Source organism: Poeciliopsis prolifica, unplaced genomic scaffold (genome assembly GCF_027474105.1).
Source record: "Poeciliopsis prolifica strain line A6 unplaced genomic scaffold, Auburn_PproV2 SCAFFOLD055, whole genome shotgun sequence".
Classification (NCBI taxonomy): domain Eukaryota; kingdom Metazoa; phylum Chordata; class Actinopteri; order Cyprinodontiformes; family Poeciliidae; genus Poeciliopsis; species Poeciliopsis prolifica.
In genome coordinates this window covers 466,660-482,787 of record NW_026562430.1, presented here as the reverse complement: position 1 = coordinate 482,787, position 16,128 = coordinate 466,660, and the positions used below count along the sequence as shown (strand labels likewise).

The window sequence follows — 16,128 nt, the reverse complement described above, 5'->3', positions numbered from 1 at the left end:
TAAATGCAATTTCTAGAATGAATTTCATTTGCATAAACATGAATATAGACCTTTCTCTTTTCACACTTTTTCTCAACGGACATATTTATCTTTAATTCTGTACATTTGCTTTTACTGGCCGCCATCATTACTTCTGTTGAGTCTCAGTTGGAACTATTACAGGGTTCCAGTTTTGATCTGGAATCCTGTAATAGTCTCTAAAGGGTTTCAGATGCCTTCAATAAAGTTTAATTGGAGGTTTTACAGCCAGAATCAGCAGTAGGTGTTAGGGTAAGAGAGGTGTAATAAAGCAACCCCAAAGCATAAAAAAAAAAATAAATAAATAAATCTTGTGTCAGACAATGAGGGGCAACAGAAAACAACCAACCTTCTTACCTTCCTGGTGGGAGCAATGAATACACATGAGATGCTTGTGCATAAAGTTTTATTTTTGTTGAAAATAAGTGTTTCTGACATCAAACCACTAACATATCTGATGTGACCTAGACAGACGAGATACACGCCGACACTTCTGCTTCCCTTATACACGTATAATAACATCTGCATCATCCGTAGTGTGAAAAGACGAGTACCCGAACGTTTGGACGACACGTTTGACTGACTGATACTGCCTCTTTGGACGAGACTGATTGTACTCAGTGTCAGTGTGACAGCACAGCTTCATGCACACGTCATCCACAGTAGGTCAGCATTTAGGATCTTCTGCATGAGCCTCCCCGGAAGGTGCGGTTCTCTTTTTAAAAGACATTCTTGCATCTTTTCATTCATTCTTGGTTAGGTTAGGCGGGTCCTGCTGTGAAATGAACTCATCACAGTGGTGTTACTTATCTTTTAAAATTGGTGAAAGGTCTTGCACTGCCTAATATGTCCTGAAAGTGCAAAAAAGACAAACGCAAAAGGAGGAAGAGAGGTCAGTAGAAACTACTGTGCACACTGCCATAACTGCTTTAACCTATGGCTGCTTTCCCAAATAGCATTTAGCGCTACAATCCTCTTTGTTGATGGCTTTGGCACCGCGGCGCTTTAGGGAAACCCCAGAATTTCACTCCAAATGAATCAACCAGACGCTGATGGAGACGCTGGAAGTTGAGTGTTGCTTCGTTGTTCAAGTGAAAATCCAGTTTTCGTCTGAGAGGCAATGAATGCTTGAATCGAACTCACCCCAAAGTGCTTCAGAGAGCATCTTCCTACATTGTCCCACAATGCTTTTCAAGAGCGAAGGCTGAAAGTCGTAGAAATATCGAATATTTTCTCCAGCTCTCCATTTAAACCATCTAACATGAATACATTTGCACGCTAATGACTACTCTAGCCCTCCCCATCCATCAGGCTGCTACTGAATGCTACAGGCAGGGCAGCAGGTCTCCCTCCGGTCAGGCAGAGGGCAGAAGTCCATCTGCCTGACGATCTCGGCGAACAGCTCGTCCACCATCGTCTTGCTTTTGGCCGACGTCTCCATGAAGGGGCAGCCCCAGTCCTCAGCCAGAGCCTGGCCCTCGCTGGGCGACACTTCCCTCTCGTCCTCCAGGTCCACCTTGTTACCCACCAGCACCACTGGCACCTGCTGGTACCTGCAGAGGAGACAAAGGCGGCGACTCCTTTTACTGTGTGACACTTTATGAAGAAGAAGCTGGGATGAAGAGGCTTTACAAAGCTGTAGCAGAGTGTACTAAAATTGCAGAATTTTTCCATTTTTCTTCTACTTACATGTTTAAGTCGTGCAAAGAAATTTGAATCCAACAAAAGAGTTGGTAGCAGCATTCTGACAGACTGCTGTCTGACGCACTCTTCTTTGCAGAATCGTTTAAATTCAGCCTCGTTGGAGGATCTTCAACCCTGAATAAGAGTTTATCACAGCAGCACAGCAAGACTTAAGACTAGACTTCGACTAGGCCATTCCAAAACTTACTTTTTTGCAACACACAGAGGTGAATTTGTAACTTTTTTTCTGTTGTAGTCAAAAAGCTTTGATTATGCTTAAATATTTTCACTGATTAATAAATAAGTAATACCTTCAATCTCTTCAATTAACTAAATGCGTGATTAAATCCTTCCCAGAGCAGATAATTGGAATCGATTCATCCTCCAGTCTTAATGAGACAGATAATCTACATACATCAATATAGTTTAACATATCTGGAGTTTTGCTGGCCGACATGCTGCTTCTGCACGACGCTGAAACAACAAGCCTGTTGAATAATGAACAGCAGAACTGCAGGCAGCTTCAATCCCCCAGTCGGCTCCCCTGCCGTCTAATAACAGTGGGAGGCTGCAAATGAATATCTGTCAGGAAAAATAACAGCTGTTTAGGGTGAAAAACATTGCTGCTTTATTTAGTTCTGCACGTATTACACAGCGTCCGTCCACTTCCTGTTTAAAATGAAAGTAAAAACGACTCTCCAAACGGCACCGGGAAAGTTTCGGAGGATCAAAAAGCTTCGGCGGCTGACGATCTCTCTCAGATGTCAATACAAGCTGAACAGAGTAATGGAATAAGTTGCTGAATAATTGAATGAAGCTAATGTGCTGCTCTAAAATGGGGTGACATGAACATTAGCTTTCGAAGAAGCCATATGATATACATTAACAGTTCGTTTTACAAGAGGAAGGAGGAGAATATGAAGATCTAGTTCTGTGGTTTTGTTTGTCTCCAAACATTGTTGGACAGGGATTGAAGTCTGCTAAAAAAAATCTTTAAATCAAATCGGTTTTTGTCTTCTTTTTTTTTTTTCCTTTAATGTAAAGTTCGGAAGTTATCCAACCAACTTTGGTTTAACTAGCCCACATCATTACACCCCCGCCTCTGTGCTTTAGCATAAAGTCATCCAGCTGAAGGCATCGGCGTCATCACGACTTTATGTTGATGTTATGATGTTAGCAGCCTTAAGAATTTGACTTAAGCAGCAAAAACTGAAGCGGGAAGGAAGAAAAGAAATAAGGGCAAGAAAAGAAGGCGTGAAGGAGAGAAGGACACAAAGTCAGAAGAGAGGCAGGATAAACAGCAGGAAGAAGGAAAGGAGAGAAGGAAGGAATAAAATGATCTAAGGATGTAAGGATACAAGAAAGAGGCACAGGGAAGGAAGAAAAGGAGGAAACAAAAGAGAAAGTTTTGCAGGAAGGAAGAAAATAAGGATGGAAATAAAGAACTTCAAGCTCAATGCTAAAGTTGGATCTTCTAGCTCATTCATCCATCTTCATACATTCAGTTTAATTTCTTCAATAAATTCAACTAGTGTGTTCCAAAACTGAGGAGGCTCATGAATTATGTTTGAATTATGACTTGGATCAATTCTGGAGATTTTTACCTCTCAGACCCTTCATACTAATGTACTTGTTTAATACACTACAACAAATTCTATTCATAAAATGTAATTTCAAAGCCACCCGCTGCATGTTTCTCTTCTCAAATAACAGCAGAATTTCAATTACACTGGCTATATTTTCTCACAACAGGTAATGGCACACACCAGCTAATAGCTTCCACCATCAATCACGTCTAAGTGCTTTCAAGCCTGGCTTATTGATCCGCTGGCGCTATTGAGAAATTCGGCTCTTATCTACAAATTGGTGGCCTGTTGCCATGGCGCTCTGCTGGGAAAAGAGCTGAGGTGTGGAAAAGAGCTGGCAAACATCTCACTGGCCCAAACAGAGGCGGCGAGCCGGAGGAAATGAGTTTGTGGGACACACAAGACGCAAATGTTAAAGCTACAGGCGACGCCGAACGCTTTCCACGCAAAACACCAGAAACTGGCTGGAAAAAGTGCATCAGTCGAGGCTTGAACGCCAAAGACTTCCCTGGAGCGTGACATTTACCCCCGCTGTTCGACACGCGTTCACACACACATGCACTCACACACGCACGCACACACACGTAGGCAGCAGCTGACCTCAGCAGGCCAAGCATCTCGCGTCGGCCTGTTTGCTTGGAAAGCCCAAGTCTGGAGGGCGTGAGGTGTGAACATCGAGAGCAACGTTCAGACAAATGCAATCTGACAGGCTTGCAGGAGAAACTCTATATATAACTACAAAGACAAGGGAAAGCCGGTTTCTCCTGGCCCGGGCGGAGTGGGGGGCAAAGTAGGAGGGGTTTGCATTGGGGTTGTTTGTTGTAGCATCCCGGCTCCTGCTTCTTCCTCACCAGATGATGCGAAGCTGCCTAACGTGGCATGAAGAAGCATGTACCGCAGGGATCGGCGCTCTACTGCTCCGCGTCGTGTATTATTGAATAATACATCAGTCGGTTCTCGGGATTAAGCACCAAAGTCCATCACGGTTTCCAAAATTAACCTGGCCAATATGTCGATCCGGAGCACAGCTCAGCGCCAAGACGTGAATATCCGAAACAAAAACGGAAGAGGAGATTTGGAGAGCAGATGCTTATTTGGAATATGATGGCTTAAGTTTGGAGAAAATGACAAAAGGAACCAGATGAACTGTTCACAAAGACTAATTAACACAAGAGAGCTGAACTGAAAGTCAAAGAAGCTACAAATGCAGGAGAAAAGAGCAACACCGATCTAAGAAAACCAAGTCCATGTGCGCAAAGAATAAAACAACAATAACCCAAGAAGCAAACACAAAAGGAATTATAACCATTCTAATAATTAAGTCTCTTTACCTTTTGATAAACTCCATGTTTATGTTTGGAATGGTAGGACAGAAAAGATTTCTCTACAAGTGCAAACATATTTTTCTTAACATTTTCCTACTAAACAAATTAAGTCAAATAATGTTTTTTTAAAAAAAGTAAAAATGACACCACATGAAGCTTTAGTTAAAATTGCTTGCAAACAAAATTGAAGTTGACAGCGTCCAGTTTTTCACTGCCCTCAAGTGGCCAAAAACAGGCATTTAAATGTCAGGAGAGATGCAGCTCAATTGGAAACTCCTGGAGGTACGAATATGGGAGGGAGAGAAGATAACTAGATTAAAAAAAAAACAAACAGCAGGAGGTGAGCTACAGAGTGAGATTTCGTGATGAACCACTTTCAGAACAACACTAAATGTTTTCGTCCTCTGTAGCTCAGATTCAGAGCCGACTTTGGTTCAAGAAGCTGCAGCCTCACCATGCGCCAGGAATGTGAAACTTTAACAAGCTGCACGAAAACGACTTACTTCCATGTACTCTGCAGGGTGTTATTTCAGCTGCTAGATGGAAAAATACAAACATGCAATGCTCCAACACACACCAAATGCATCTTTATAACTAATTTAAAAAAAAATAATCGTGGCTCTAGTTTTTCCATTTATCCCCCTTGGCTGCATCACGTTTATTGGGCTGCCTGCTGTGCTAAATATCTGCAGTGACTTCACCATCTCATTTCCACAAGCCCCCACAGAAAGGGGGGCGAAAACACAAACGGCAAATAAACATCTTCGACGCGAGGCCCCGCAGCCATCTCCGTTCTCTCCCGCATCTGTTCTTAATCCATTGTCGGCAGAGTTGTGGTGTGCAACAACGCCGCCTTGTATCTGAACAATCGCAGCCTCTGTAGCGCCAACTCTGCGTCAACTCCCAACGGGTGTTACTGCCGGAGAACAAAAGCTTCTGTGGCACCCATGCTGCAGCGCGCGAGAGGCATGAAGGAGAAATCGGGGAGGATAAATAACAGGCTGTGAATCCTCCTGCAACAAACCAGGAAAACTCACTTTGAAGCATTTCGACTCACAAGTTCATCCAGGTCATCTGTACATTAGCAGCAGACACTAAACATTGCACTGGAGTTCACACACAGAAGCTTAGAAGGTTAGTTTGGGTTTTATGCATTAGGTTGCATTGCCAACTCCCCAATTGTTTGAGTCACTCAGAATACTCTTAGGCCAAGATGGTTTTCAAATTCATCATACTGACTGAAACAAAACGACTAAATTTAAGTTTCATCCTCTGAATCCAGATAAAATCGAAACATTTCTTTAAAATGTAAATCTGTCATCACCCAGAGAATGTCTCCGTTCTCTCACCCTAACCAAAGTCAAATGATTTTCTTGGAACTTTATAACATTGCGAGAATGAAAATGCAACTTGAATGGGTAAACATTGGATCTACCTCAACTGTACCCCATTTTCTCCAACCAGGAAGTCCCAGGCGCTATGGATGTTCACCGTTTCCACTCATCTGGCATCTGGGAGTAGTCTCTGTTTTCAGCTCCCTAGTGGCGACTAGTGGTGATAGTCTTCTAAATGCAGGAAATTGGAGATAGACATCAAAGCATGTTTGTAGCCCTCAGGGGCTACAAGATAAGTTGAAGAGGTTGTAATATAATTAACAAGGAGGGGGCTTTGTTTTTGTTATTTAGTCACGAGCGTTAGACCGCCAAAGGCACTTTGGGTCCTTATTTCTTTCCATCCCGATTTAGAACAACACAAAGACTACCTTCAGCTTCCAAAGATGTGTGAAATGACGAGCTGGGTGAAAAGACTTCAGCAAACATGCTGCAGTAAATACATAAAGTCCAATGAGTGCTAAGAGACGGCTGCTTAAACAACTCTCCCTGCCCTGATTGCAAACACTAAAAGCCTCTGGTCAAGAAAATGGCTTCGTACCTACACCAAAGTGCCCTCCGGGACCACAGTTTTAGCCTCTCCACCCTATTCCCACTCAGCATAGCGTGACGCTCACCTCCTGCTATTAGACACAGCATCGGTGCAGCGTGAAAACGCGGCTCTAGTGCTTTGAACACGCTCTCTCCTGGTGGGGCGAGGGACAGTAAAACCTCAACATGCCAAGGAGGCGCTTGGCTTGCTGGGAAGGCCACACCCGGTTGTTGTTTTCACACAAAACGTCCTCCATAAAGTCTTCAGATCCGATGCTGTGCTTGTGCACCGCAGGAGTCTGCAGGATCCTACCTTGTCTTGCCCATGTTTGCCTCTCCATAGGCTTTCTCGTTCATCTGGCTCCCTAATGGAGGCCTGATGTCTTCTTGGCTTTCACTCAACACAATCCCATTAAGTTCTAGTGAGTGGGCACGCATCTCTGTGTGGTGTTTGTTGTTACTGCTGCTGGCTCAGCAACAAGTTTGGAGGGAGGGCAGATAGCTAATGGAGACCAGGAGCTAACATTGTTGTGTGAACATAGCTGTGCATGTGGTGATCATAAAACACAGATGAGACATTGTACCCTAAATCGCTATGAACACAAAAATAACTGTCTTTACTCTGAATAATTGTGAAGTTTCTACCAATAAAATCCCAAAAGTCAGACCTGGATTTAAATACATATTAGGGCTGCAGCTAAAATTTTTTCTAATCGACTGTTCTATCAAGATTAATCGTATTAATCGGATAAAAAAAAAGATTTTTCATTTAACCACTTAAGCTTACTCTTTGCAATATCAGAAATAAACTAACGTGTGCAAATAAACAAATATTTCCGCACCTTTTCTAAACGAGAACATAAACATTCAGACAATTTAGTGTTCTTCTAGTGAACGCCTGATCATTTGTAGCAAAGGATGCATCTGCAGCTAAAAAAAACAACAAGAAAAGCATTTCTAACATCAACTTGTGCAAAACTCAGGCATTTCTGCTTGATCTAACATCAACGACAGCGTGGAATTAATCTGTTGACAATCTATTTGTATGAACAGATTAATTGATGCTTAATTAAAGGTTTCTTTTTATTTTACAGAATTTGAACCTAAAATCTCCATCTGTCATCAAATGGCCTTTTTTGAGTCAATATGATTAATCTATTACTAAATCCGTTGACACTTTCACTGTGTTTACATGTGAAAGTGGGATATTAGTCGTTTTCCCGAGTCTAATTACGCCTTTTCCTTATCCCAGGTTCTGCAGAGCAGAGTGAAACACAGGTAGAAACCTGGTGGCAGCTGACTGGAGGCTGCTGTGCTCCGTCGTTATATTATTCATGTCTGTGGAGTTCCCTCACGCGCTCGCCTCCGCTCTGCGTCGTCATCCTGCTTCCACTCAGGTCATCCGGTTCACTCCAGGAGCCGAGCTGAACCTCTGGAAACGGGAACGTTACGCCGCAACATTTTTAGTCAAATTCCAACGGCGCTGGGTCTTGACGTCAAACCAGACCCCGTACAAACGAAATCATCTGTTCAACACATTTTGAGAGAGGAGCCATAAATTAAAAGAGGCTGGGGGTCAAGAATTTACAACTAGATCACTGATGAAAAAAAGGAAATGGATTGCGGATTTTTTTGTATGTTTTTCTCAGAAATGACCTCAGTGGACAGACTGAGTCATTGTCCGAGCCAATCAAAGCTGTTCGGAGTTAAAGCGAGTGTGCAAGGCGCAGGAGAAAAATCTGGGACACTTCAGATGGGTGTTGTGAGACAGGTGAGCTGCAGTTGGGCTTCTTTAGGGGAAACCAGTTGAAGTTTTTCCACAGACGACTCGGGGGAAGAAGAGAGGGAAGATGGAAGGATGAGTCTCGGTTTTATCTGGGAGCAAAAGGGTTTTAAGTATTTTCTGACTGGATTTTTCTTAGCTGGTGCATTTAAAGCACATAAAATCAATTGTAATAATCCCCCTACACACATCAGTGGTAGAAATAAACTGATCTCACATTGATTGACTCAAACAGAACATTTTCACATGTCTCACTTTAAAAGGGTGCTGAGAAAGATGCTGCCTTTTTTGTTTTCCAGAATACAAACGTTATAAATCCATCACTGGATTATTTCATTTACAAACAATCCAGTTGACATCTGACTATAGTCGTAAATATCAAAAATTTTTAACAGCTCAAAACAAAACTATATCATATCGCGTTAAAGGTGCAACTGATCATATTTCATTTCATAAAATATAGAAATAAATGAATTGAATTTTTACCCCAAGCTCCTTGCGGCGTCCCCAAGGCCATGCCGCCCTGGGCAGTCAGCCATTTCGCCTCCATCCATTATCAAGTGCATATTTTATACCAACTGTACGGAATGCATGATGAAGCTGGACAGGGTCTCACCTCTTGACCCTGATGATCTGGTCCCTCATGGGCTTGATGTCCTGAAAACTTTGCTGGTTCACCAGGCTGTAGACCAGGATGAAGCCCTGGCCGTTCCTGATGTAAAGGTCCCGCATGGAGGCGAACTGCTCGGTCCCCGCCGTGTCCAGGATCTCCAGCACCGACGGAGACGAGTCCACCTCAATCTCCTTCCTGTAGAAGTCCTCGATGGTCGGGTCGTACTTCTCGATGAACGTCCCGGTGACGAACTGGACCGTCAGCGCGGACTTGCCCACCCCGCCGCTGCCCAGCACCACCACCTTGTACTCCCGCATCGCCTACCGCTCCTCTGGAGTCAAACCCGGCGCGCAGAGGAGGAAGAAGAAGCGCATCCCCCTCGCAGCCAGCCTCCGGAAGACGAGACGCTCCCAGGAATGGATGCAGGAAAAGGAGCAGGAATGGATGCAGGAGCAGGAGCAGCCGGTCTACTGAGATGATCCCACGCTACCTCGAAGGGACCCCGCTCCACAGGCATCCATAATGCAATGAGGCGGCGGTGGGGTGAAAATAAGAGCGGCTATTATTAGAAACATCCAGACGGCTCATTTTTTTTCAATCCGCCGACAAAAACAGTCAGTCTTACATTTCCACCCCCCGCAGCTCCGGGGTTGCGGCGGAGTTAAAGGCGACGAGCAGCTGGAGCCTTAAGACGCTGGAGCTGGGAATCCACGCCTCTGGAGTCGGCGCATCCTCTGGATGCGACCATTTCCTGGAAGATATGGAGGGCGATCAGTGCCACTGCTGAACAGGGAGGGAGGAGGGGCAACTCTGAAATAAAGCCACGCATTTGACCTATGCCATAATTAACAACAGAAATCTTTTTAATTCAATTACAGAGCATATATTTTTATTATACTGATTGTTTTTGAAACTGTTGCTATGTGGTGACGGTACGGTATGAGACAAAGAATCTTCTTCCAATGCCAACTAGAAGCAAACAATTACTGCTGTCAGTCAATCTCTTGCAGCGCTGCTCACCCCCTCCAGATTGTGTTGTGAATGCCCAGTCTAGTTAGCATACCCACCTATGAACGGTTTCCCAGTAACAGCAAGTTGTTTCTCCACCATTTTGCAGATACACGAGGTTTATTGACAGCGCTAAGACCCGCCTCCTGGCTCTGATTGATAGTTTTTGGTCAGATTTGATCAAATAGCAATAGCAGCTCAGTCAGTAGATGAAGGACATGGATTTTTCCACCGATCATGTCTCCTAAAATATCAATATACGGTACCGGTTTCAGACTTCATTACCTCAACCACGTCTCTGAGCGCCGAACGCCTTGTACTTCTCGCTGCTCCAGGCAGGTTGCAGCATTAGAGGAGGACAAGTTGCTGGTGTCTTCACTTTCGATTTCTCTCAAGTCCTCCACACATTTCTTGGATCCCTGTTGAGTCTTTGCGACAGAACATTAGAAACAGAAAACATAAGAGGAAATCTTTGGCTTCTTCGTGTTTTAAAATGCATCATAAAAACATAACTGACTAACTCAGCTGTTCCCAAATCAGTGCAGTTCTGAATCCACTCCATGCCCCAAGTTTATTTTTGTGTGGCGGTGGGAGTTTGGGTCCAACTGCAGCGCTTCAGGGAGAAAGGCAGAACAAATAAATTCCAGAGAAAAGATGGCTGAACCCTGCTGGTTTCACATGTTTCTAGTTTTCTTTAAAAAACATATTTTTATTAAATGTACAAAAACACACACACAGCCCCAAAACAAATCTAATTTCATTTTCTTTATTTCTTTCTCTCAATAGATTTTACACTATCTCGCTGGAACCAAAGAAACAACTGACTATATAAACATAAAATAGCACAAAATATATGCAAAAGAATACATTTAAAAGGATTACATTAAAACTATGAATCCAATGAGGGTCTTATTGTCAGTTTAACTTTGTGAAGGAGACTTCAACCCTGCGGTCTCCACTGTAGTGCCCTCTGCTGTCATAAGCTGTTCCATTGTAAGGCAGTGGGACCCAACATGGCTACGACGTACTCCAGTTCGGTTGCAGTGCCTCCCAGTTGGCTTCATGACGCACACATTAAAACCTTGAAGGAAAAATAAAACTACCTCGGAATATAAAGAGTCACAATTGAAATGAAACTCCAAAGGGGTTTGAGAAGTGAGACCGTTCAAGTCATTTTTTTTAAAAAGAAATTTCAGAAGAGCTCTTAAAAACATAAAACCTCAAGCACGATGGACTCAAGATAAGGCAAAGTGTTTGGATAAGCTGAGTCTGCTCAGTTGACCAACTGCTCAGAAAGTGCTTACATTTCTCTGATTTTTTTTTTTTTTTTTGTTCTTTTCCCATTCTCTCTTTTTTAAAACCATCTCATCAACAGCAGCAAACGCATAGAGAAACTTTACGCCTCAAAGGCAAAGGGATCCCGTACACAAGGTTGCTGCTGCAGGCCGTACAGACATATATATATAGATATATATATTTACATATACATCTATATATATATATGTATTTTTTCGTTTCTCTTTAAAAAAAAAACAAAAAAACATTCAGTATGTTATCATTTAGTAAGTAAAGAAAAATATTTTCCCATGCAACAATATGTTGAATTAATTACTGATGCCTTTTGAAGTGTAAAGGAAGTGAAAAACAAAACAAAAAAGAAAGTGCAATCCTAAAATCTATGGATAAATACGCTTCAAATAAAACGTCTCAGTGTGGAACTTAAAGGTCCTTTGTCAGGGGAGGAGTTTTACATCTGAACCTAATTTATAGAATATTTAGTTCTTACATATATATATATATATTCATATTTATATGTAATCTATATGACATTGATGATTTTAAATCTAGAAGTGTTACAGTCAGTATAGAGGCTGTTATTTGCTAGTTAAAATATCAGGTCACCGTCATATTCTCGTTGAATAAGAAATGTTCATATCTTCTTTACAATCTACCTTGTGTACAGTGTTCTAGCAAAAAAAACAACAAAAAAAAAGAAACAAAAAAATCAACTTAATGTCATTTACAAAAATACCAAACTTTAGTAACTGCAACATTTGGTTGCCACCGCAACAACTTAATATTGTTATGAAATACTATCATACTAGAGTGAAAAGTACATCTTTTTCAAAATTTTCTTTGCATTTTTTTTTTCACTTTTTTTGTTGGTAAAATGTCATCTATACAATAAACTTTCCCCCCCCCTCCCTCAGTAACAGGAGCAACTCTAGTACTACGCTGTGATCTTTTTCCAAATGTTTTTCTTGTTTTTCTTTTTAACCTCGATGAGAGGGCGAGAAAGATCCAGAAATGTGTCCAGCTCCATCGCCGGGGAGAGCTTTTCAAGCCTCCCTCGCCGCCTTGTGACGCCTCATCTGCCGACTCGACGGAGGGCTTGGCCTTTAAAAAAAAAAAGACAACCGACCCGTGCAAAAACGCTGCACAGCTCAATAAATTACATTCATCTCAAAACAGGATAGTTTACAACATCATTTATGAGTAAAACCTCACCTAGAGTGACGCGAGATAAATTACAATAAAATAGGACAATTTACCGCCTTTCACAAAAGGGTGTGTAGCAACCGATAAGGTAATAATGACCAGCAGCTCAATATTAAATGTTATGAAAGAGAAATGGAACCAATAATATTAAGTTTGTGGGCCCTTAATATGACATTTTGCTAATAGCATAATTAGTTCTCACGATATTAGCATAGCATTAACTTCTGTAGACCCAATTGTTCCCTTTTAGCCATTTTTCATTTTTTAATTGCTGATATTTTTGTCAATGTGACATGAAATTTTAAAATTAAACAGTCTGAATGAATGTTAAAAATCTCCTCCCAAATTGGTTGCCATGGTTGGCCATCACATAAATATACCTTATTTCATCTTATGTCAACTGTATAGAATTATTTGACAAAAAAAAAAAACACAAAACAAATTACTTATACACATTTTAAAAAATTAAGGGGTTATTTTTATATTTTTTTGTGGAATTACATATTCAACCACTAGTTGGCAGCACAGCAAATAGAGGGGTCTAATTTGAAACCCTTTGTTGTGCTATTGCATAGAAATAAATTATTGCAACACAAAATAGTCTAGTTAAAACCTTCACATCACCCAAATCATTCCACTCTGCACAACACAATTTATATTTATACAATTTGAAATGTTCAAATTTAATGAGAGAAATGTAAGCAATCATTGAAGGTCTGATTAGAGTCAAACGTAACACTGATATGATTTTTATCGTGTTTTATTTATTCTTTTTTCTGCAGGGAACCTTGTAAGTGTCAAGAATCCCACGCTGGGAGGTTTTTTGGGGCGGCAATACCTGCATCAACAGGACTGAAGTAATGTAAATAAAACCAAGTTGCTTTAAAAGCTGCTTATAAAGATTTTTGCTGGATGACATAAAGTGTCAAAAGCTTCACAATAATATTATATTTAAAATGACCTAAATTCGGTTATTAGCCATTATTACATCATTGTTGCTACGGTGAACATACAGGTCACAATGTGCATGAAAACAAACCGTTTCGATTGTGGATTGTCAGTGTTGATCAAGCACCATGAGATCACATCAGAATTTTTGATCAAACGGAGAAAAACCTCCAAGAAAAAAAACAAAAAGCTAATGTGATTTTTCTTGTCTTGGCCTTGAAAAACTAACACTTGTTACGGGAGGCGGAGGGTCAAACACACCTTGATAGTAACACAACACAACTTTTTTAAATAAGTCTGAATACATTTTCTATAACCGTGAATAGAAACTGTCAAAATAACAGACACTTTACATACATTACACAGTTTACAATACGGTGTTTTCTCTCTCTTTCCCCATGTAAACTACTGAAATTGATGTAAGAAACGACGGATACACCGTGAAACGTCACCAAACATTCTACAAAGCTAGTTTTGATTTGTCGATCCTTTAAATTCTCTCCTTGCAGTAAAGTCACTTGTGATGTAAGATGAGCCGTTGCCAGGGAAGTTGTCCCCACCCCGTCCCGGCCGGCAACGCGAAGTGTAATGTCTTTCCCCGAAAAGAGTCTATATGGATTTAACAGCCGGTGGGGTTTTTTTGTGACTCTTAGTGATCCACACCCTGGATGCTTTATGTGTCGTCGATGAGCTTCTCTTAAATTTTTTTTTTTTGAGGCACTTCTACAGTTTTCTAAAATGGAAACAGGATTATCGGTGATAGTAGGGTTGGACAGGACAACAGATGGTCACAGATAGCCCTCCAGTTCAAAGTTCAAGTCATCTTTTTGCTTGACGAGTGTCGTCAAATGCATTGTTTTCTTTTTTTTTTTTTGTTTGTTTTTTTTTTCAAACATTTTTTTTCTGTTGTTGTTTTTATATTTAGATTTAGCACTTAAGTCCCTCACATGTCCCCCGGTTCTAAAAAATAAACAAATAGAAAAAAGAAAAAAAACTAATTTTCCAGGCCTGGAGTTGCTAGTCCTCGCTTAAAGTCGCAGTCTGCCGGCAGACCATCAGTTTCCTGACGACGACACACACAACGCACACAGTCGCACGTACACACACAAAAGGCTTGGTATGACTGAAGCTAACCTCTCCAGCTTCTGTCGAGCCCTTGGCGCAGGCCCGAGCCTCGTCAAGCTTCTCCAGTCCGGACTGCATGCGAACAAGCTGAACTCACGGCAAATAAAGGGCGAGCGGGTCGACTCTGCAGCAACGGGGCAATGGCAAAAATAACAAATGGAAAGGGCGCGTATCGCTCTCGTGGCGAGATGTTTCCGGGAAGAAGACGTCGGCGTCTGGGGCTGGCTATCGTTTGAAACAGCGAAGGGAAGCGAAGGTGTGGCTGTCAGGGTGAACGCTGCTCTGAAATTCTAAAATAAATATCCAAGAGTTGATATTCCACTGTGTCCACAGTGTGTCTGCACTATACATAAGAATATTTGTGACTTTTTCATGTTCATATTCTGTTTTCTATTTTATATATATATGTGTAGATATATATATATATATAATATATATGTGTGTATATCGTTTGTTTTCTATGTGAATGTGTGTGTCTTACAGCGGCTCTGCAGTCGGTTAAATTGAAGTGTTACACTCTTAGCATGCAGGTTGCTGGACCTCTATGGGAGAGGCAAGGTAGTATTTACAGAGGGGCTGTTTTGGGCTTCCTAGTGCAGCTTCGTGACACTCCGTTTCCCTGGCGATGCTCACTTCAGGATGATCTGCAACCCAGAGACACAGAGAGAAAGGAAGAGACTGTTTTAGTTTACATCGAAAAGTTCACGAGCTACAAAAAAAAATAAAAAAAATCACATTTGGACAAATATAATGTCATCTTAAGCTACCTGAAACTGTTCTTCTCTTTTGTTTTAACTGCTACTGCAGATGTAGTAAGTTTTGACACACTTATACCTCAACATAAGAGTAGCTGAGCTATTGTCAATTTCAACTTCATTAGCTGGAGCAAACTGTACATTCGAATAAAATTCTAATAAAATACATTGAAGTTAGTGCAAAATGGGGTGCGGATACATTTTGAAAGGCTAAAATAACCGACAAAACAGGGGAAGACAGACAAAGATGAGAGAATCTTTGAAGGGGGTAAAGGTAGAGGAGCTGCAGGCTGCAGTCGTGTTGGTGTCCCAGGCAGAAAGCCAGTGCAGAACAAAGCCCTGCATGGTTCCTGTTAGTAGACAGCATTCAGCAAGTAAGATGGAAGCCACTGATCCCATCACACGCAACATACGGACGGCACAGTGTGTGACCTGAGCACTCCACAGCGCAGAAAGAAGCCGTAAAAAAAAAAAATATATAAAGTAGAAGCAGCATCAAAGTGGTTCAAGACATTAGATGGTTTAGTTAATCGTTAAACGATCCCTATATGTAGTAAAAATAGTCCACCACTAGAAGGTGCTGCACCTCCAGAAAGCCCCTGCAGCAGCAGTGATGTTACCAGGGACACAGCAGTGATCGCACATGGTTAATATTATGCTCAGACATGGAGGGACGTGATTGGCTCCTTCACATCGTGTCACATTAACGGTTTGCCGGTCGTGAGTTGACCAGACTCTGAACCTGTCGCGCTGTCTGCAACTATTTGACGTGCTTGCAGTAGTTATGTTCAGCCTCAAATGTTCATTTTTCACAGCATTTAAATATTCTTTTTCCCACTGGCCTGAATGAGAAAAGGAAGAAA

At 41.7% G+C, this 16,128-nt stretch overlaps 2 protein-coding genes across 13 annotated transcripts in view; both read right to left on the bottom strand.

Annotated features, from left to right (window-relative positions):
• Positions 1-407: 407 nt before the first annotated feature.
• On the bottom strand, positions 408-9,260 carry LOC129379016 (ras-related protein Rap-2a-like). The gene is made up of 2 exons (XM_055059552.1): positions 8,934-9,260; positions 408-1,571 (listed from the first exon to the last, which is right to left on the bottom strand). The coding sequence occupies exons 1-2, from the start codon at positions 9,245-9,247 to the stop codon at positions 1,334-1,336; spliced, it is 552 nt and encodes a 183-aa protein (XP_054915527.1). The 5' UTR covers positions 9,248-9,260; the 3' UTR covers positions 408-1,333.
• A 1,044-nt stretch (positions 9,261-10,304) lies between these two features.
• The window catches only part of mbnl2 (muscleblind-like splicing regulator 2), a 41,205-nt gene continuing 35,381 nt past the window's right edge, over positions 10,305-16,128 (bottom strand). For 9 of the 12 annotated variants that reach the window (XM_055059537.1, XM_055059544.1, XM_055059538.1 and 6 more), the window contains one exon: positions 15,041-15,154. In XM_055059537.1, the coding sequence (XP_054915512.1) occupies positions 15,140-15,154 (15 nt within the window). In that variant the 3' untranslated portion in view covers positions 15,041-15,139. Of the gene's footprint in view, positions 10,367-10,468; positions 10,552-10,688; positions 14,801-14,991; positions 15,155-16,128 lie in introns of those variants that run through there. The other 3 variants (XM_055059542.1, XM_055059541.1, XM_055059543.1) reach the window with 3 other exon arrangements.

What these genes read in the sequence shown, in the direction of transcription:
- LOC129379016 (XM_055059552.1), bottom strand. Translation starts at nt 9,247, where the DNA reads ATGCGGGAGTACAAGGTGGTGGTGCTGGGCAGCGGCGGGGTGGGCAAG. An exon ending in CAGATCATCAGGGTCAAGAG is followed by an intron (nt 1,572 to 8,933) that starts GTGAGACCCTGT and finishes TCTCCTCTGCAG; the next exon opens with GTACCAGCAGGTGCCAGTGG.